Below are 22,017 nucleotides of genomic sequence, written 5' to 3'. Positions count from 1 at the left end.
TTCATGAAACATCCATGTGGTTAGATGAACCTGTGAAGATACCAAAGATGTGATCTACATAGTCATAGGTTACCTAGTTAACGAAAAGGCCAAGGCTACAAGAGCTACACTAAGAAAGGAAATAAAGGAGAAGACCATAACATTATGGGATGACATAGGTTTGAAAGTAGAAACTATTACTAATCTTGAAATTAGGTTTGACACCTATGTTGTGGCATACAAGATCCATCAATCTAGTAGACCCAACATTGTGCCCTATAGAGAAGTGGATCTAGTGTATAATATTGTGAAGAAAGGTCTTAAACTAGACCTAGCTAAGCTACTGTTAAAGAAAATTGAGAATAATATGAAGACAATTCAAGTTGCAAAGACCAACATGTGCAAATATGGCTCATTGTTGGTATGTATATTTTTCTACTTGTTGAACTATTCCCTACTATTATAAATATGAATTAGGATTTCAATAAACTAATTGTCTACCAAATTAATGGTTATATTAAGAGACTTGATGAAAATTTTGAATGAATTATGGATAACTATTTAATGCAATTGAAGGAAAGGGTGCATAAGAGAATCACGATTCCTTCCCAGTTGGTTGAAAAATACAAAGACACTATTTTCTTCTTGGTAGACACAAGTACAACTTTGATTAGGGATGTTGAAACAAGAACACCATGACTTGAACTGATGGAGTATGAACTTAACATTGACCAAGATTTTCAAATGGGGTTACAAAAAGAGCAGGTTTAACATGGAGGAAACTTCGTAGTTAAGCACACTCAAGATGGAGTAGTATTGGGATGGGTGACCTCTCGAGAAGTCCCGATGCTTCACCTCTATGAGCATCAACTAGATCCAATGAGTGATAAGTGTTCCATTTATTCTTATAAGAGATGGATTTATGTTAAATCACTTCTCATGATACATGGATCAATGAGTTTGACTCAAAAAAAAAAAGTTAAATCCTGATATCAATATAATAACTTGACTTACTGTGGAAATCATCTCCAACTTATCTACTCAATTCATTAAAGCATATGGATTGAACCTATTGACAAGAAGGAAAACATTTATGGCATATATGAGTAGGCTAAGAAGAAAATCAAAATGAATATATTAGTTCTGAAAAAATAAAATAAATTGAAGAAAATGATTGATACCTTGGAAGGCCATTTCAATGAAGGAAGAGATGAGTCAATTGAAATGATAGCCGAACACCATAAGAAGAAGTCAACGAAGAAGCAAAATATGAGGAAACTAAGCTAGAGGAGCCAAAGGAAAACAAGGGAAAGAAAATTCCAATAGAGAAACCACTGAGTCCTAAGGGTACTCAAGACATGACTAGAGTAGGTATGGGTTCAACACCCCCTACAAAGAAAAGCAAAGGCAATGATACTCAAAGTGAGAAAATATAGACACAAACCTATTAGAAAAGGAAAAATGCTCAACAGTATGTGACAAAGCCACCGAGGAAATAAAAGAAAATAGATAAAGATGATGATAGTGAGTGAACTGGATATGATGATACTAGCCAATTCAAAGTTTTAAGTAATTTAGTCCCTAAGACTATAGATGAGCATGCTGAGGTAATAAGGAAAACTGGTGGATTGGAAAATATATGTCTTATATAATATCACACATTGAATGATGATGATAAATTGAAAATTGAAGAAGCTATTGTTTATTCTATGTATACGTGGAAATTTATTCTCATTGAAATTGCTAGTTATGTTCCCAATGATTTGTATTGTACAATTTTTGCAAGATGGAAATATAACTTACAGATCAAGATGAAAATTAGAGAAAGGACACTTGTTGTGACATTATTGAGCCTCACTATCGAAGAAATTGATGAGGTGGTGAAATCGCACAGTAAATAATTTAGAGTAAAAAGTAGAGCATTGAAGGTAATGGTAGGAATAGCTCAAGAAGTAGAGCAAGAAATCTTGGAAAATAATATATGAGCTTGACAAAGAACATGATGATGCCCAAGTTACCAAACCCCAAAAAAGCATCCAATTGGACAATCCATATGTGAAGATGATGGACACCATAAATGATGTGATCGAAAAAATTCCACATAATGTAATAGGAATTGGCGAGAAAGAAAGAATTGAGATTTAAGATATCACAAATAATGATCTAGATGATTCAATAAACAAGGATCAAGATATCATGGAGGATATTGAGAAACTGACTAAAGGGACTCCTATTGCCAAGTCAGCCATTAGAAAATTATTGAAGGATGCAATAATCTTGGAGAAAGTCCAAGCATACTTAGCCCTAACTACAACAAATAATAATGTAAATAAGTCAACCAAATAATCTAGATGCTAAAATAAAGTTGAGGCACCAAAGGCTACTAAGTAGAAAGATGAAGGTGATGCTGCCATTGAGCTAAGAAAAGATGCAAAAAAAGAGAGCACAATAGACACATATTCTATAGGCACAGAACAAGGTGCACAATAATCAACCAAAAAAGAATACAAAGGAGAAAAGAGTGAAAAAGAAAAGGAAAAGAAAAAGAAAAGAAAAACAATGTACCATCTACCGAGCTACATCCTCCACAACAAAGCACACACTCTACACAAACTACTGGTATCGAGGCCCCTACACAACAGAAAGAAAATGACATGAAGAAGGCTGAACCTTCTACTACTAAGTCACCCAAGAAAGATGAGGATTAACAAGCTCCAGTCTCACCAAAATTGGCATCTCTGAGCATTAGCTCAATTACTTCTCAAGAGAAGGAGAAGAAGAAGAAAGGGAAGAATAGAAGTAGTCTAGTCACACTCAAGATGAAGTTATTTTTATCCCTTAATGTTACCCAACCAAGCTTGATCCTGATGAATTAAAGAAGTATGGTGTATTTGGTAAGAGGAAGACAACCTAAGACAAGCTAAAGCTTTAATTCAAGAACAAACATGTGTTGTTAGATGTAAAGGAGATACCACTGTAGATTATTCTAGACATGCCACTAGATGAAAAAGCACAACTAATTAATCAACTTTCATCTCTTTTAGAAAAAGTCAATGCACTTGGTGTAGATTCCCAAGATAAATTAATGAAAAGAGCTGAGAAGAAGATGGAAGATAAAAGAATGGAAAAGGTGAGTGAATTCATTAGAGTTCAACAAGATGAACTTGACACTTTGACCACTGAGTTGGGGGGCATATTGAAATATCTTATTCAACTATTCTAGAAGTTGTGTGATGTACCTCACTTCACACAATAAATTTCAAAAAAGTTGAGGAGGCTTGAAGAAGAACTGCAGAAAAAGTGTTAGACAAATTAACTTATGAACCTTGGTCATTCTAGGTTCACTATCAAAAAGTTAAACACTTTATGGGGTTACAATTATAATTGAGAAGAGAGAAGGATAAAATAAGAGCTGAAATTTTTGAGATACATGCACTCCTTATATCCCTACTGGAGGTTATGCACAAAAGAATGTTTTGAATGCCAGACTACTAATCACAACTTAGGAAATGTGATGGTTGATCATATGCTCGAGCTATCATCACAGTTACATGCCCAACAACTGGCATTGCAAGCCTTAAAGGATTCATGGGACTCCACCATGGATAGTGCAAAGTGTGCACATAAATATTTTTTTGATAAGATGTAAGTACCCCTTGTACATACTTTCATTTTTGTAATGAATTTTAACATTATTGTCAAAAAAGGGGGATTAGTATTGGTGAATAACATGAGGATGATAGAGTATAAATAAAGGAGATTTTATGTGAACAAACCAATTTTGATATGGAGTTATAAGGAAAAGGAAATAAAAATATAAGGGTAATACATATTTTGAAAAAGATTATGAAAAGCTCAAGTTATCGAAAAGCACAAATTTAGGGAGAGCACTTCCAAATCTTCACTAAGTTTAATTTTGAGTATATGAATTAGTTTTTGCCACTAATGCCAAAGGGGGAGAATATTACTTCTATTTAATTTGAGTGTTTTCATTAGTGAAAAATTATGATGAAGATAAAGGTCAGTTAATGAAGGTCAGAGAAGTCAGTGATCCTTGACACTAAACATAATAATGTTATGGAACATGCATTCAGGCACCAAGAAAATATGTATAACTAGTGAAGTTTAAGTTAGCAAACAAAGTGAGCACTGGGCATTGTATTACTAAGTAGAGAATGGAGACTGAGCACATAGATTAGTAGGAATTAATATTACCAAAGTACAACACATTTATCGAGCACAACAATCAATGCTTATCGAGCAACATAGGATGATCTTGAATATTTGTAGATGCACATAATTTTATGTGTTCAATTCCTATCGAGCTAGGAAATGGTTTACCTGGATCAAGACAAACATTACAAAAGACTTATTAGAAATGAAACATGACTTAATGGATCCCTAGGCACAAGTATTGAACAATGAAAATCAATCAAGGAATATTGATAAGAGTGAATGAATGGGGATCATTGATCTAATTGATCAAGAACTCTTAAGGTTTCCAAACCCTAATTAGGTCATATGTGGAGGAAACTAAATGTTTTCTATATAAAGAGGGATCAAGAACAAATTACATATTAATGAGATATGAGGTTATATTGAGAGAATGATAGTTTGAATATATTGCAGTAGAACAGAGCTATCGAGAAGAGATTAAGGGGAGATTGGTTGAAATTTGTCACAAGAAGGTGATATCAGTACTGAGAAGATTGGATTTCAATCAAGAAAAATAATTTTCATATCATCATATCATTTAATGATATTTTCTTACCATTGTAGCAAAAAATCTCCTAACAGAGTGGACTTGACTATTTTTATGTAAAATCTCTTAATTGAATGCACACTTGAAGAGTGTCACTAAATCCTCTAACTAGGTGAAATTTAATAGGTTATATTGTATTACTCCTAATAGGATAAGTCATTAGAAGTGACACTTTTGTGTGCCCTAAAAGACAACCTTTCTACTGCAGTAGTGAAGGATTTGTGGGTGCCATCTCCACAGCAATTTTCTCTCAAACCAAGGGTTTATGCATGACCAAATCTTTGTGTAAAATGTGTTAATGTTTGGATGAATGCATAAAATGTGTTTTTTTTGTTATAATTATTTGATTTATTTAATATTATTAAATAAATATTATCATGAATATGTATGCAATTTGACTTCTATAATGAAGAGGATAAGAGTACTAAGGGATAAACGTTTTAAGAGATAATGATTCACCCCTCCCCTTGGACCCCCCAATATATCACCTTTCCTAAACTATCCAACACATGTATGCATATATAACTATTCTCTTTAAATAGATATTAAGGCAATAATAAGTCTAATGAGAGATTTCATAACTTGTTGACTTATCATGATTTTTTAGCAATTTTTATTTTCAATTTTAGATGTTTAAATACAATTTTTTATTCTAATTCATTTATTTAATTTTTTATATTTGATTACGATTTTATTTCCTTTCTTATTCATGGTTTGTAATATGATCCCATTTAGTGTTTTTTTATCCATACTATCTCTTTCACCTACCTACCCACCCCTTCTTTTTCCTTGGTACATGGTATATTTGAACTATGACTAAGATTTTTAATATATAAACCCTTATGTCATTAGCATAATTTTTTTCCTTCTATAACTTTTAGAGTTGATGGCATTCCAAAATCCCATTTATGTTTGAGGTTTTTTTTTCTTCCTCTGCTAGGGTTTCATGCGTTGCTTGAGTTTCCTTGAGTACAACTCTCTCTCTAAGCTTTCCTTTTGTGTTCTCCATCTATCATACCACATTTACTATAGGACATTTTTAGGGTTAGTTTATAGTGGCTTTGGCTAGTTGTGACCTAGTAGTTGATACTGGTGTTCACACTACTACTTCAAAAAGCCATGGCACCTCCATTGACCAAACATCCTCGCAAGTTCATCTTGAAGGTTTTTCACAAGGTAATCTTGACAGTATCCTTCCTCTGCAAGAATTTGACTCTGCATGTGAATGGTCATAACAACATTCTTTGATAGGGTATTTTGTGGCTAGGACTCCTCCTGAAGCCATGCTCCAAGAATGGGTTAACAAGAGTTGGAATCCTCATGGAGTCTGCCTTGACATTGTGTAAAACCTTACCAAAGTTTTTTTTTATTTTGCTTCACTAACTCGTCCTAGGATGATGCAATTTTTAGCAATGGCCCTTGGTTGGTTCTCTCCTCCTTGCTTGTGTTCTAACGATGGTCACAAGACTTTACAGTCTCTGATGACAAAAATCTTAGGGTACCTATTTGGGTTGAGTTACCTGGTCTACCCTTGCCTTGCTAGCTATTTATTGAGTCTATTTCCAACACTCTTGGAAAAGTTGTTACTAAGAAACATGAGAATTTTTATAATACTCACCCTCAGTGATGCATTTGCATTGAGGTTGATCTCTCCAAGGATCTCAAGGATTCTATAGAGATTCAAATTGATTCCCACACCTTCTCTTAGAAGGTGCTCTATTTGAACTTTCCCAACACTTGTTATAGGTGTCAGTTGGCCAAACACAAGATCAAGGATTTCCCTTTGGCAATACCTAGGGTTAAACCCCTATCCAAGGATGCTCCTGCTAAACTAGTGAAAGGAAAACAAAAGGAGGAATCAACCATTGTTGGGTGCAAAGGCAAGGATTCTTTAGCTCCCAATAAGACGTATGTTGTTGCAGTTTCCAATCCTCCTATTCAAATAGGAGTGCAAACCTCAACCATTACAAGGTTGATGACGGTTTCACTAGAGTCAAATACTATTGATTCATGCATTTTACACCCTGTTGTTTCATAGGGGATCAAGGCAGTTGTGAGGGATAGCACTCTTGTTTTGGTTCGCACTTTACTTGCCACATCTTCCATTGGGACATAGAATGTGCGACATTCTCATATTCCTCCCAGACGTGTTAAGAAACTAGTAGAGAGGCGAAAAACTATCATTATAGGAGAGTTTCCTTCTGGTTTTACCCCAGTTTCTACTTTTTTACAAAATAACTACTCCTCACTTGAGGATGAAGAAGATATGGAAGATTTTTCATGAACTTTTTTATCATGGAATGTAAAAGGTCTCACAGACCTCTCCAAAAAGTACTATGTCAGGGATACCCATTATAGAATTGGTAATTTAGATTTTCTTTGTATGCAAGAGGTTAAAATCTTTGGTTTCATGATTTCTTTTGCATGTTGCATCATTTGGTCGAATGACATTATGTTTTCATCTCAACATGAAACTAGCAGAGGTGGTGTAGTTACTCTTTTGTCACCTCACCTTCATTCTAGTATTATTTCACATGGTTCTAACTCCATTCATAGAATCATTTGGATTTTGCTTTCTCTCAATAATCATTCTTTTGGTATAGTTAATGTTTACGCTTCCAATGATACTATCGAAAGATCTCAACTATCATGCTCGATGGATAACAACTTTCCTCCTACAACTTGGGTCATGTGTGGTGATTTTAATATGGTTGAGTTGGCTTCTGACAAAGAAGGCATTTTTCCTATTCACTAGATAACTAGGGAAAGGGAAGCATGATACTACATGTGCAATAAATTGGGCTTGTTTGATCCCAATACTAACTGAGGCTAGAAGAGTGGGGTTTGGCACACTTGGTCTAGTTTTTTAGTTGGCTTTGACCATATATTAAAATTTCTTGACCGTACTATGATTACTGCACAATATTTTTTTGCCTTTTCTAAGGATTGAGAGTTACCTATCATTCCTTTGCTACATGTGACATTGTCAGCTCACTATCTCATTTTTATTTTTATTTTTTGGCAAACAGTTGTCCAGCGAGCTATTAGAACGTGATTTTTCCTCAACACATCAGTGTTGACTCATTCTTCCACTATTTCTCACATCCTATGTGTCTAGAATTTAGAGCAAAGTCCTCACTCTCAATTTGCCTAGATTCAATGGTGGAATTATGGTATTACCAAAACCACTAGATTTCTTCACATCTATGGGATGTAGTTGGTGGTTTTTAGAAAATGGTCTTATGAAACCTATTGGTGTTTTGAAACAACATGGTTTCAAATAACCCCGATAAGAACAAGATACATCTAGGGGAAACTACTCCCATCTTCAACATACCCTTTCAGACACTGGGCCAACTATAAGACTTGACCATTCTTCTACTTTAGGCTTTGCAAAACCTAGGTAGGTGTACCTTAGATTCACTTATATGGTACTAGTGCTAAAAAATACACTTGAATCTAACAAAGTCGATAAAATCCTTAATCTTCTAACACTTATGCAACGATCTCAAACATGGAATAGCTAATAACATGGACAAAGAAATTGATAAGCTAAGTGAGGGCATCCTTTTAGTTCTTCAACATTAAAGGGAAATATATATGATTAATGATGTTGATTTCAGAAAAACCCCAAATATGTAGTAGTAAGAACAAGTTGATCATGTAGCTGATCAATACCTTATCTATTGGGCAATTCCACAAATGAAACACATACATCTGTGATACCAGTGACATATTCCATACACCAAGATATTAGATCTATCTTATCACTTTGTGAATCAAACATCACTATTCATAAAGACCTCATTCACATGAAATATCTTTCTCAAAATAACCAACAACCCTTTCAAATACATCAAGCATTTACTTGGCCCTTTGTTCCAACAACAAAAACATATCAGACATACAACCTTAAGGGGATGCAAATGGGTCTTAGTTCTTTGTCCCTAAACCACATAAGATTGTAGATTACAAAGATGGGAGACGAGAATCATAATGAAACTAAGAGATTCCTACTCATCTGTATTCATTTCTTTGAAACTATACATTCAGATGCATGTAAAAAAAATTCATAAAACCACTAAGTAGATTAGGACTAACTATATTATTTTCACTATTGATGTTCATACAAGAGAAATATGTTGAAGAATGTGGTATCACAGTAGTGAAATATGTTCAAAACTGGAACCTTGATCTCACAAATTTGAGAAAACTCAAGATTGGAACACACATGGTATCACAGCTATGAGAAATTTTCTCCAAAAATGGAACCTCTATAATGAATTAGAAAGAGAGAGATATAGGAGAAGAATAAAATCCCAGATCTGATATGGAAGTGACATGTGTCCACCTGAATCTTCATTCCTTGCTGTTGTAGAGCATATCTCATTTTTCTACCCATGAAATCTGATATGGTTTTCATCATTATTCTATAATAAACTTGGAAATATCTCTTTTGAATGATGAAAATCCTTGTGTCACTCAAATATCTGAAATGCATCATGAAATGTAGATAAAATCTAGATTTAATTGACTTGAAGGTAACAAATTTTGATCCTAATTGCATTTTTACTGCCTTTTATACACATTCAATTCGTCACCTTGCTAGAAATCACATTTGAACTTCAATACCTAAATGTTGTTACAAACTAGGTATCTAGGACAAAGCCTTGTATAACGTGAATAGATGGCTTCCTATGTGAAAAGAAACTCCAGAAATGGAAAGTTCATTCTCTCCCAATTTTGGCGATATATAATATTGCTATATTTGCTTATCAAAAATGCCCAAAATATTAGTTTGAAAATCTTGCCCCTGTATTGGGTCTCTAGTCTGCACTTTGCCTTTTAAATTTTTATGCAAAAATTTAATATTTCCTAAAGTTTTGACTTTAGGAAGTATCCCCTTTCAATTTAAAATTTATGTATGTGATTTTTAATAAAATAATTAAAAAATCATTTTTTATCATTTTTTATTTTCTACCTTACCCATGCATCTGGGTCAAACCTAAGTTTGACTTTTTTTGCCACATGACAACATGCCTTTGGTTAGTGTCTACCACATCATCATCCACCTAGGTGCCACATGGCATGTTCTGAATCATTGACATGTCACCACCAAATTTCATCTTCTTATTTGTTGCCCAACCACCTAGTCATTGCTGCATCACTTGCTGACTAGACTGCCACATCACCTCTGATTGGGCCCATTGCCACATTTCAGCTAGGTGCATTCTTGCATTATAATCAACAAATGCTGACTGTGTGTGCAAGGATGCACCTTTGTGACACATGTCACCTGTGCCACATCAACACGTTAGAATCCACACCATGCCGGAGGTATCTGCCACTTGTCCTTACATGATTCTTTCTTCAACGTGCCACTTGTCACATGTTGATTGGTTGTTAGATTACATGTCAGCGTGAAGTCATTATATTTACTCAAAATTGTTCTAAGCACCCAACTGGTTAGGCCCACCATGCATTGCTTTATGGCTTACAAAAGCCTATTATCTTTGAGACAAGTTAACTTATGTGTGATGTTATATTTAAACATCAAAGTGGTAATCAACCTGTCCAATGTGGGATAAAGGATTGGCTTGTGAAATGATAAAATTTCTCCCGTAGGTGGCTAAAAACCAAAATTTCTATGACACGTCTAAAAATCATAAGAAAAGGCTTCATATTTTTGGATGTATTCAGAATGTGGAAATTCGTGTAATCTCTTCTCTGGTGCTGGCTTCAATCTGCATAGAAGAAGAGATTTGAGACGCTTTTAAATCAACTCTTTAGATGCCACAATACTCATCCAAGCTTTGCATAGTGATCGTGCAAACAAAATTCAAAAGGGGCAATGAGGGCGACGGTGTGGCTAGTGCTTAGCAATTCCATGACTCAATTCCTCATAATACCCTCTAATGAAGTTCTCACCTCTTCAAGATGACTTTTCAAATTGTTCTCTCCACCATCGCAAGCTTATGCTAAAAGTTGAAGACTATGATACCAAATGTCTGCCACATTTCCATGCCATCCCTCCCTCAAAAAATTCCTCTATATTTTCATTCTACCACATCCTACAGCTCTCCTCCATCCTTTGTAGAAGTACTCTTCCTTCCTCAATGCTGTGGGTTGCAAGTGCTTCATCTCTTCACGTTCTTGTAGAAAATCCACATCGGCTATCTAAAACCTCACCAAGCTATTGCCTCCTTCCAAAAGTCAGTGCTTGGCTTAGCTTCCTTAATAGTTTTGCTATATTTTTTTTTCACACAAATTTGTGGTTTCCTCCACATTAGATGCTACCTACAGAATCTAATTGGTTAATTCCAAGTTACACAATAAGTTGAATGTGGGGACTGCTCCCTTTATAGCTTGTGCCTTCCATTATAACTAGTGCCCAAATCTGAGCATGAAGAAAAAAATACATAATTAAGAAAACTCATAGCCCTGCCACTCCAAAAGTGTCTTTGGCAACTATTTTTTCCATTAGATATCTCATTTTGTTCCTTTAGTGCAACTAGGAATCACTTCCATCATAGTTGTCATTCCTCTTTGTGGAAATCAATGACCACCTATGCTCATTTCTTGTAGAATTTTCACGCCATATTCATTAACCTTTTTATGTATGAGAGGAGATTTATAACAATGGAGGCATCAAATTGTCGGCTCTGAACGCCTCCTTCCTTCATCCATCATGCTACTAGAGGGTCTAAATGCCTATCTATTTCTTTATTCTAGGCGACCTCCCTCATTCTCTAGTTCCATTTGAAATGCTTGGTGTGAAGCACACAAGTTGTCACTTGAATGCAAAGAAAATTTAACTTTTTTATGATAACCTTTTCTCTTCAAAATATCCTCTATTCCCTCAACACCTTATTAATCTGATGCAATTATTCGAGCACCAAAGTAGGTCCGGCTAACTTTTTTTTTCATTTTCAAACAACTAAACTGGCAAACTAATTCAATGAACATCCGGTATTAATTATAATTAGATTTAATCCTTACTATATCACTGAAATATCAATTAAACTCATTTTAACTCCTTTTTTCGACTGTCAACTTTGTGCCAAAGGGTCCTTTGACTGGCCTTAAAAATTGGCTGAAACATGTAATTGGGCCCTAAGTTTGTTCCACACTCTTGTACCATGTCAAATATTGTTGCATAAAAAAATCTTAGTCAAAGGATATTGACTGTTAAAGTTTCCCTATCAGAAATGCCTGCAAGAAAACATGTTAGAAAACCACAAAATGCATTCAGATTTGGCTTTGAAAACGGGGCAAACTAAACACTTGGGCATACAAAAAATGGGTCATTGGTTCAATGCAATGAGGAGAGTATAAATCTATGATTAGGGCTCATGACAAATAACTAGGCGCATATGGCGAGCGGTCAAAGTGGGCTATTCAGAATTGCAGAGATGGGAACATTGGCAAAAAGATATTTTTTGCAAACAGAATGGACTTGGGAAAGTATGCAAACAGATTCCTCAAGATTTTCTAACTGGAACACTTAAAGAATATTTAGAGTAGAATGCAATGGTACAATCCATTTGATCTCACCTATCACAGATTCAGAGATATGACATCACGAACAAGGATACCGACCAATCTACAATGTATGGCTCCAGTAAAATTTCACAAATTGCAAATGGAATTGCATTTGAAAATTGATCAAATGGATTCGTCATAAGCTCAAAATTGAAAAATGGCAAGAATTTGACCTCTAGAATGCAACACAAAAGGAGTTATCTCATTTTAGTCAATTGGATCAAAATTATAACAAGGCAAATAGGGCCTCCCAGAATTCTGAACAATTTGCACCAACATGACAACAATAAATGACCAACTTTGAGGGATTCAAAACCTAGTAAAAACATATTGAAATCTAAAATATAGGTTCTTTGGTATGGATACTAAACACTCCCAAAGAAGTGAGTCATGAAACATTACTGGGTGTGAGATATTAAATTGCAAATAAGGCCTTCTGTTGTTGTTTGACACTTAGGCAAAAATGCATATTTGAACATTACTCAAAATGGAACTTCATAGAATGACTCAGAATGGAAATTTATCTTCATGGGATGAGTGGATATATTGAATGCAAGGTGTTAGAAACATTAAACACCTCTTAGGCCTCAAATAGATAGCCACGTAAACATGCACTAAAAAGTGCTCATAGGGCTTGAATTTTTTTTTGAATGGTACTCAAAATAAAGGCTTCAAATTTTGAGTCCCAATAAAATGAATACCAAAGTTCTTAGTAGCTCTTACCCTTAACCCATTTGATGCTGACTTACAAATCCAACTTGCCAAGCTTTTCCATGATAAATAGATTGTGGATAACTCTGTTTCTCAGGGGGTGGGGGGGTGCAAATCAAAGATTGCCTCCATTGGTTGGAGGTTGGTGATAAAGCTTCTAAAGAGTTCATCCAGGTGCTTAGAGCCCATCATACCAAAGTTGGGATTAAAAAGATTAAACATGGTAATACTATTCTCTTCAATCTCCTTGACATCCTGCAAGATTTTATGCATCATTATGAAAATGTTTTTGCTTTGTAGAGAAATTTGGTTGCTCAAGAGGAAGCTCTTAGAAAGTATATTTTTGTTACTGCAAACCACTTAGTGGTCAAACAACGGCCTTTCTGTGAAAATATTATCACCATCAAGTCTCTCAAAGAGGCTATCTTTTCTATGGCGTATGACAAGTCCCTTGGGTGTGATGGGTTCCTTTGTGAATTTTACAAACACCTCTGGGAGTCTATAAGTCTAGACCTGCACAAAGTCTATTTAGAAGTTTACCATACTAAGAGCTTAGGAGCCATTATTAACAAAGGAAACATTAAATTCATACCTAAAGCCAGTGACCTTGAGGATATTTGTACTGGTGGCCCATCACCTTGCTGAATGTGTCATACAAGATCATTGCTAAGGTGATATCTCTTAAGATTCATCATCTCCTTCCTTTAATTGTGTGGCTAGAGAAAACTAGTTTTATTAAGTCTAGGTATATTCTTGACAACATCATTGTTGTTTGGGAAGGCATGGAATGGGCTTGCAAATCCAATCAGCAGACTTTATTTTTGAAAATTTATTTTTCCAAAGCTTATGATCGCATTGAATGACCCTTTATTTTGGCTATGCTTCAAGATTTGGGGTTTGGCCCTAACTTTCTTCAGTTTATGGAGATGCTCGTTGGAGATTCTTTTTCTTGTATTACCATTAACAATTCTCAATTTGAAGCCTTCGGGCTCTTTTGATCCGTTAGGTAGGGTTGCCCTCTGGCTCCAACTTTGTATGTTCTTATTGCTGAAGGGTACTTACTAGTCCACTCTATTTCCTCTGGTTTGGTTTGTGGCATTTCCTTGCTTGAATTTTCTTCCTGGCTTTTCGATGGGCATTTTTTACTGATGATTCTTTTCTCACTCTTTTGGAAGATGGGGAGAACATTACCAATGCTTTCTAATGCTTGGACACCTTTTGTCAAGCTTCTAGTTTTGGCTATTCAATGGCACAAGATGCTCTATTATAGGCAATTTTTTCTTCTAGCCCCACCCTAGCTTGCTCAATTTGAGTGGAAATGGGTCACTCATGGGGAGATTTTCCACTTTTTGGAAATTCCCTTTTCTTTCCAAGCTTCATTGGTGGACTTATGGAGTGTTGTGCTCATAAAAATTGAAAAGCAGCTTGATTATTGGCTTACTAAACCCCTTTCTCTTGTGAGGAAATTCCATATTTGTTCTAAGGTGCTGGTGGCTAGCCACTCATGTTTCTTACTCCTTGTGTTGGGCTCCTTCCAAAGCCTCTCACCTTAAGTTGGAATGTTTACTCCATGACTTTCTTTGGGCATCTAGTTCTGATCACCATGGCTTTCACCAAGTTGCCTGAAATTTTTGTTGTCTCCCTAAAGAGTCTGGAGGTATTGTCCTTCTTTCCACTTAGAAACAAGGGCTCACACTCTTTGTGAAGTGGATTATTCATGCTATCATTGGTGATGAATCTTGGAAAGTGTTGGTTAGACACTGCATCGCTTCTAGATTTCCTGTGAATAGGCTTGCATGGAAGGGGATTGGCTTTCAAACCCTTCTTGTCATGTGGGAACTTGTGCACATCCAGGGCTCTTTTGTTATCAAGAGAATATGGAAGGCTTTGAAAGTTGTCAAGCCTTGGCTTTGCTAGGTTGGTGATGGATTTCATGATGGGCTTTCTCTGAATCAACAAAACCTTTGGTGGTTCCCACTATTTTCCATTTAGAGCATTCCTTTGGCCAAGACTCAAGGTGCTAGTGCTATGCATTTTTTTCAAATGTGACATGAAGACTTCTAAAGACCTCTTTTCTAGGTTCTCTATGAGTCTTAGATCTTGGGAGGATATTCAAGTCCAATTTTGTCTTTCTCATCAAGATCAATAAACTTTTGATCTTTTTCTCTTTGTAATTCTGAATCATTTAATTCATATGGTGAGAATTCAGTCTGTTCGACCTTGGTGGAAGGACTAGTAGTGGTATCCTACAACACTCTTTACTAGTTACAAGCCATGCTTGGGATATCGATGACTCTCTCCTCACCTTCCCATGGTGGATACTCTCAAACAACAATGACATTTGCAGTCTTCTCTTTATCAATGAAGGATGCATTTTGATACAATTTGGAGTGCTATCTCTAAGCCCAAGATTACCCAATTTTCTTGGTGCCTACTTTGTTAAGGGCTTCCCCTGGGGCCATGGTTCAAGCATGTTGGGTTTCTTGATCCTTGGTGTCCTTTTTGTGGGCAGTCAGAATCATTTCTATATATTTTTTGGTTCTATAGGCATGCTCAAAATTATTGGCAGTGGATACATAATTTCTTTAAGCCTTTTAGGCCATAACCCTTTCCTTGGTATATGATTGTGTTGGGTGATTCCCCAAGGATTCCTAGAAAATTTACCCAGATCTAGCATACCTTCAAGATGGAGATTTTGTTTACTTTATGGAAGGATAGAAATGCTTTTCTTTTCACTCACAACTTTCTTGATATCAATGTTTCTATGTACACTAAAACATGCATTTGTAATAATGTCATGATGTAAATTTAGGTCCAAGCTAAAAAAGTGCCTTTGAAGGTTGCCCACCTTCAGGAGCTACTCAATCATTGGAGGAATGCATCTTGTACAATCACCAAAGTGCCTCCTAACACCTCAGCTAACCATACGCTGCCCAAGGGCCACTGTTGGGGGCGCAACTCCTCTACTTGCGACTTGTACATGCTTCACTCCTAGGCTCCCTGCCATCGCTCTCCTAGAGGTGGCGATGGTGGTTGGAAATGTTGCTGCTTGGATTCTCTACCTCAATGTGGCTCTAGCTGGTCCCTAGATCTGGTGGCTACCCCTCTTGGTTCTCCTCATGGTTCTTCTAGCAAGTGGCCTTTTTGCTTTAACTTGGCTATCTCTCCACCGTGGGAAGAGGATAAAGATAAAGACAAGGTTCCTGATGATGTTGCTAATGGCTGGACTGTTCCTAGTCTGCCTGCTGACCCCATGGATGATTGGGGTTTTAATGATTGAGATGAACCACCTCCCTTGACTAACACTACTTTGGCGGCCTGAGGGGTTGCTTAATTTTTTTTTGATGAATAGTTGTTGATTCTGGCTATGACCATGTGAACTCTCACGGGGTGATCTTGCATCCCTCGACCCCTTTTTTGTGAATGTATAACAAGGATATTAATTTATTAATAGAAAAGGACTATTCACCAAAAAAAAAATTCTCATTTATCTCATTTCCCATTTAGAAAAAGTGCATCCTAAATCATGATACCCCTACTCATGACATCTATAGCATTTCTCATCTTGGTCAATATAAAAATTATGGGGTGAAAAATGGAGAAAGGTGTTGGGCCAAAATAATATTAGTGAAACTATATATTTGGTTATTAAGTAAGATGAAATATCAAGTGACAATTTTGGATTCCAACACTTGAATGAATATATCATTGGATAATATATCTCGATAACTATAATTTTTAATTTTATTCATATATTTAAAAAAAATTTACATTCTTATGCATATAAATATTCAATGTCAAAAATAATACAACATGCAATTTTCTCTTCATATTAGTTGCCATTGTTAAAACCCAAAGTATATATTTAAGATTCTAAGATGAGACCATTTTTATGCTCAAGCATCACAATCAAAGCCTTAATACAAGATTCTTTGAGATAGTTTCATACCAAAAATAACCTTGTCATTTTTAGCATTGATCATTTATTTATCCTATATATTTACAAGGGCACACACTTCATCTCATCATTTCCATGATAAAAGTGGGAATACCAACACAAGATTCAACATAGGGAAGCCTCTATTTGCAACAACCATTTTTCCTATTTCGTGTCTAGGTTTAGTGTTAGTATGAATAGACATTGAAAGGGGATGTGAATTAGTGCAAGAACAATTTTGACAATTAAATTTAAGAGCTTCCAAGATAACTAACATGCAAAACTGAAAACAATATAGAACACTACGACATCCAACATTTGTACAAATTAATAGAAGACACCAAAGCTTTTGGTATTGTGGAAACCCTTTTTAGAGGAAAAAAAACCACGACAGAGATGGAACCACAATATTTTACTAAGATGTATGATATATGTCTTCTTAGGACTAGTCAATTACAATGACCTTGTTAAAGGCATACCCTGTTAGGAGTATCTTAACCCTATCAGGAGCTAGAAAGTCGTATTAAAGACTACCCTACTAAGAGATTTAAAAAACAAGTTAATGTGTTACCATATTAAAGGATTTAGCTTTCAGATCCTGTTAAAGATCCTTCTCACACTGCTAAGTATGACCCTGTTAAAGGATTTAGCTTGCTACAACTATTAGGGAATCACAAGTAGAATGATCTAAAAAATAGAAATAATGTCTTACTTGAACATATCCAATTAGGATCACACTTCTTCTTCACATTCAAACCAAATCCTATGTTAAATCACACTCCTTGATTCACTATTTGTTATCACCTCACACATGATTTCCAAATTTTCTTTACCACATACACTTACTTTGTGCATAAATTATTATTAATATATCTCCTCAATTAAGGTTTTACACTGCCTTAATACTTTGAAAGAAATTTGAATTTCCCTCCTTACAAATCCTCTAAGTAAGTTGGAAATCATCTCTAGCTCTTACTGTCAATATAATCCAAGTGTACATTGATTTAACAAGAAAATAAAAACATGTTGTATTTCCCTAGGTTCATCATGAATCTTCAATGAACTCAACTAATGCATGTTATGCACATCTTTCCACATTAACATTAACATGTCATTATGTATCTTTCTAAAATATGATTGCTTAAAAAGAATACTTCATTTAAAAAAAAATTCTAGATATTTTTTTGATAAAACACCAATCAAAAGATGTTAAAACATAATGAACAAATAAGAGTGACCATCAAATCCTAGGCTGATCTCAATCTTTCATCAAGATAACAAATGATATATAAACTTTATATTATTTAATAAATATCATTTCTTTAATCAAAACTTGACAGAATATAATTATATGCTTTGTACATTAAAATCGCTATAATTTGTTGCTCCATAAAACACCAATCAAAAGACAGTCAAATGTCTAAAACCTTTGACAGATAAAGGTAACCATTATATCTTACACCTGTATCAAACTTTCAATGAAGCACCAAACAATACCTAAACCTTCTTTATTTGCAAAAACATGTTTCTTTTTGTTGATCAAATCTGAGTGCTTAAAGCAACGAATGATACATAAACCTTCTGCAATTTGATAATATCTACCCAAAACTTCATTCTATGCGAGAAGCCAGAAATTTTTGTGCAAGCGGCTGTTGATGATGTACCCACCAAGCTTTTTACTCTTCTTCCTTACCCCCACTGTCAAGCACTTTGCATTTGCAATGCAGTAATCTACCAATCCGTCTTTCTTTGCATGAAACATCCTGCCAATGAATGAGCATGTGTTATTCACCATTTATATACGATACACAATGCATATCACAATTAAGAACTTCTTCATACCTCTGAACCAAAGAAGGCTTTTTCTGGCCTAAAACAAGCACCGAGGCTTTCAACTTCTTGACCTCATCTACAATGGTAGGCCCTTTATCTCCTTCCACAACTACTACTTTAGTTTGTACCTGTCCCATTATTCACAGCAACATGTAGGGTTACTTATCTCATTTGGGTCATCTATGTTATTTTGAATGATTCAAAATCTGGGGTCATCTATTTCATTTGGGTTATCTATGTTATTTTGAATTAGTTTTGAAATGTAGGCTTATTTATTTCATTGGAATCATCTTCGTTATTTTGAATGAGGCAAGCATATAAGATTACCTATTTCATTAGGGGCATCTATGTTATTTTGAATGATTCTTGAAATGCAATGTTACTCATTTTATTTGGATCATCTATGTTATTTTGACTGAGTCAAAATATAAGATTACTTATATTATTTAGATCATCTATATTATTTTGAATGAACCATTTGTTTAAGGTAAAATAGCTTCAAAAATTGATATAAAGAAAGTACCTGTGATCTATGTGCCTTGCATAATTCCTTCAAATAGCTGGCCAAATCAAAACCCAAGTTTCTTGCATGCCCATTTTCACAGCGAAGTTTGCCTGCATGTTGAGTTTAAAAAAAAGCAATGGAGGCAATTAATATCCTCAAGTTCAAATATGTACTTTTGATATATGTGGGGAAGGCTCTTAATGTCCTAATATGTACCTTTTAGATATGTGGGTAACACACTTTTCTGGGAGTCAACAATGTAGAGAAGTATAAGAGTATCCAAGTCGTTGAGAACATGAGAGAGAACCCACAAAAATGCCACCATTGCTTCAGGAGATTCATCCACAAGTACCACCACTCTTTTTCTCACATTCACTGCATTTTCCTCCTCCTCATACCTCATTTTATTTCCATTTCCTGCTGTTCCTGAATCGGTTTGTTTGTTCTCCATGATAGGATAGCCAAGCTTTCTAAACTTTGATGTGGAGATATGTAGCAATGGGAGAAGGTGGCCTCAGATAAGAGATTTATACTAGTAAGAAGTGAATTTTTTTTTGAGCGGAATCAGATCACTCATATTAATTGTGAAGTTTGAAAATAATTGGGTCAGCTTGATTTTTGGACAGGAAAATAGAAACATTGTCAGATTTATGTAAAAAGCCGTAGTCTCGCTGGATTTTTGCAGTTGAAACGGAAATATGTTGTGGCTGTATGAAGCTTTGTTCCAAGTTTCTAGTGGACATATTTCTATATGTTCATATATAATTAAGTAGTATCTAGAGCAGCAATAGCTGATTTTAAAGCTGAAGAAATTATTTTAACGGTTACCAAGCTAAAGAAAGTCTATAGACCAGCCTGCCTTATAAATTGAGCTAGCGCATTTCAACTCTCTTTTTATACAACCTGATGAGAGCTCTCAATTATTCAATAGTCTTTTTCTTCAATAACTCAAATCTGAAAAACTTACTTCAACAAAATAGACTAGCAGTGGCATGCTTTTGTGCATGCAACAATGTGCCGATAGAAAATATTTCATTTTTACAACTAATTAGATAAAATCTAAAATGCACTAAATAAAAAATATATAAGTAATTAAATTTTTTTAATCAATAATTCCATCTAAATACAATGAAATAAATGTTATAAATACCTCGTATCATTAAATCAAAGTACAATTTTTTATTTATTTTTTATATCTAACCATTTCATAATTTACCTTGACTATATTTGTTTTGCATAGTAACAATCTAGCTTTGTTAAATGTAATATAAATCTCTGCATATAAATTTTTTTCATGACAATAAAAATACTATGTAAACCTCATTTCAATTAACATCATCTATTTATGATTATTTAACATCCATACACAAATTTCAAAAAGTTATATTGAAATCAATTATGAAAATGCAAACTACAAAGTCAATTAAGTCCATGAGGGAAACCATGTTGCAAGAAACATAATCTTTGTACAAATTTTGGAAATTTATCTTATAAATTTAATTTCATAGTTTGCAAATAGATTTTAACTCAACAAATTCACAAAAGCTTTTATTTTAAAAAAATCTTTAAATATTATTTGTATTAATTTAAGAAACTTCAAGAAAATAGAAAGAATCTATTATACAAGATATTTAAAATATCTAACCATCATATAGAAGTAATGTAGTTTAAGATTTTTTTAAAAATATTAATAGAAATAATCTAAGTTAAGATTTTGGTTTAATAAAGATTTAAGAAACAAAAAAAAAAGTGAATTAGAGAGGACAATTTTTTAATATTCATATAAAAATCAAATGAAAAACTTGCACATTTTAAAAAATGAATCTACACTTTTAATCTAATATTTTTAACTAATTTTTTTTATTAATAATATCTAGACATATGCAACTAAACATTTCTATATATTTATTTTTACTAAAGCATAATTAAAAATATTTCAAAATATAATTTGTATAAATTTTTATTTGTTTAATTATAAATTTTCATAATTGTTCATTTTATCTATTTCTAATTGAACTAAGGTGAATCCTCATTAAATTAAAATCAAACTTTTTAAATTTATAAAATGTAATCCTCATTAAATTAAAATCAAGCTTTTTAAATTTGGAAAATATTTATTATGTAATGTTAAATTATCAATTTAATTATAATAGTTATCAAATAGAAATAAATAAATTATATTTATAAATATATTTTAATTATAATTTTAAAATAGAATAGAAATTAATATCTAGATATATGAACAATATAGCAATCTTTCTATTTTATTCATCTTTTTAACTTTAAATCACTTCATATTAGAAAGTTAATCTAAATTAAATTATTTCTAAAATGTCAATATAAACCTCATGCAAATCAATGTATATTCAAAAATTAAATTAAATTTTAATTTCAAGAAATAGTAAAGTAAAATTTAGATGCATAAATACTTTCTATATTTTTTTCTATTTTAATCCAAGTCATTCTTTATTTAAAAAAATGTATATTTTTCTTATTTTCTATATTTATCATTTTATTTTTGAACTTCCCTCTTGTGAAGATGTTTAAATGATTTTTCCTATTCAAGGTCTTCAATATCAAATCTATGTAATATGTATTTCAGTAAAGCTCTTATTGTTAAATCTTATTGCTTGCATATATAAGTAACATACCTCAATTTTAATTGTTGTTATATATATAATCACAAATAATCAATAAAAGTAGATTCTCAATAGACTTGAATCAACTAATGGTATCCAAATAGAATAG

General features: G+C 33.8%; 1 protein-coding gene across 1 annotated transcript; it reads right to left on the bottom strand.

Annotated features, from left to right (window-relative positions):
- Nucleotides 1-18,546: 18,546 nt before the first annotated feature.
- LOC149550874 (uncharacterized) lies at nt 18,547-19,720 on the bottom strand. The gene is made up of 4 exons (XM_089790012.1): nt 19,486-19,720; nt 19,288-19,379; nt 18,774-18,892; nt 18,547-18,694 (listed from the first exon to the last, which is right to left on the bottom strand). Exons 1-4 carry the CDS (start codon nt 19,718-19,720, stop codon nt 18,547-18,549), a joined length of 594 nt encoding a protein of 197 aa, XP_089646138.1.
- Nucleotides 19,721-22,017: the final 2,297 nt, after the last annotated feature.

Source organism: Cupressus sempervirens, chromosome 6 (genome assembly GCF_028749045.1).
Source record: "Cupressus sempervirens isolate cs-2001-9-10 chromosome 6, ASM2874904v1, whole genome shotgun sequence".
NCBI lineage: Eukaryota > Viridiplantae > Streptophyta > Pinopsida > Cupressales > Cupressaceae > Cupressus > Cupressus sempervirens.
This window is presented reverse-complemented; position numbering and strand designations above follow the sequence as displayed.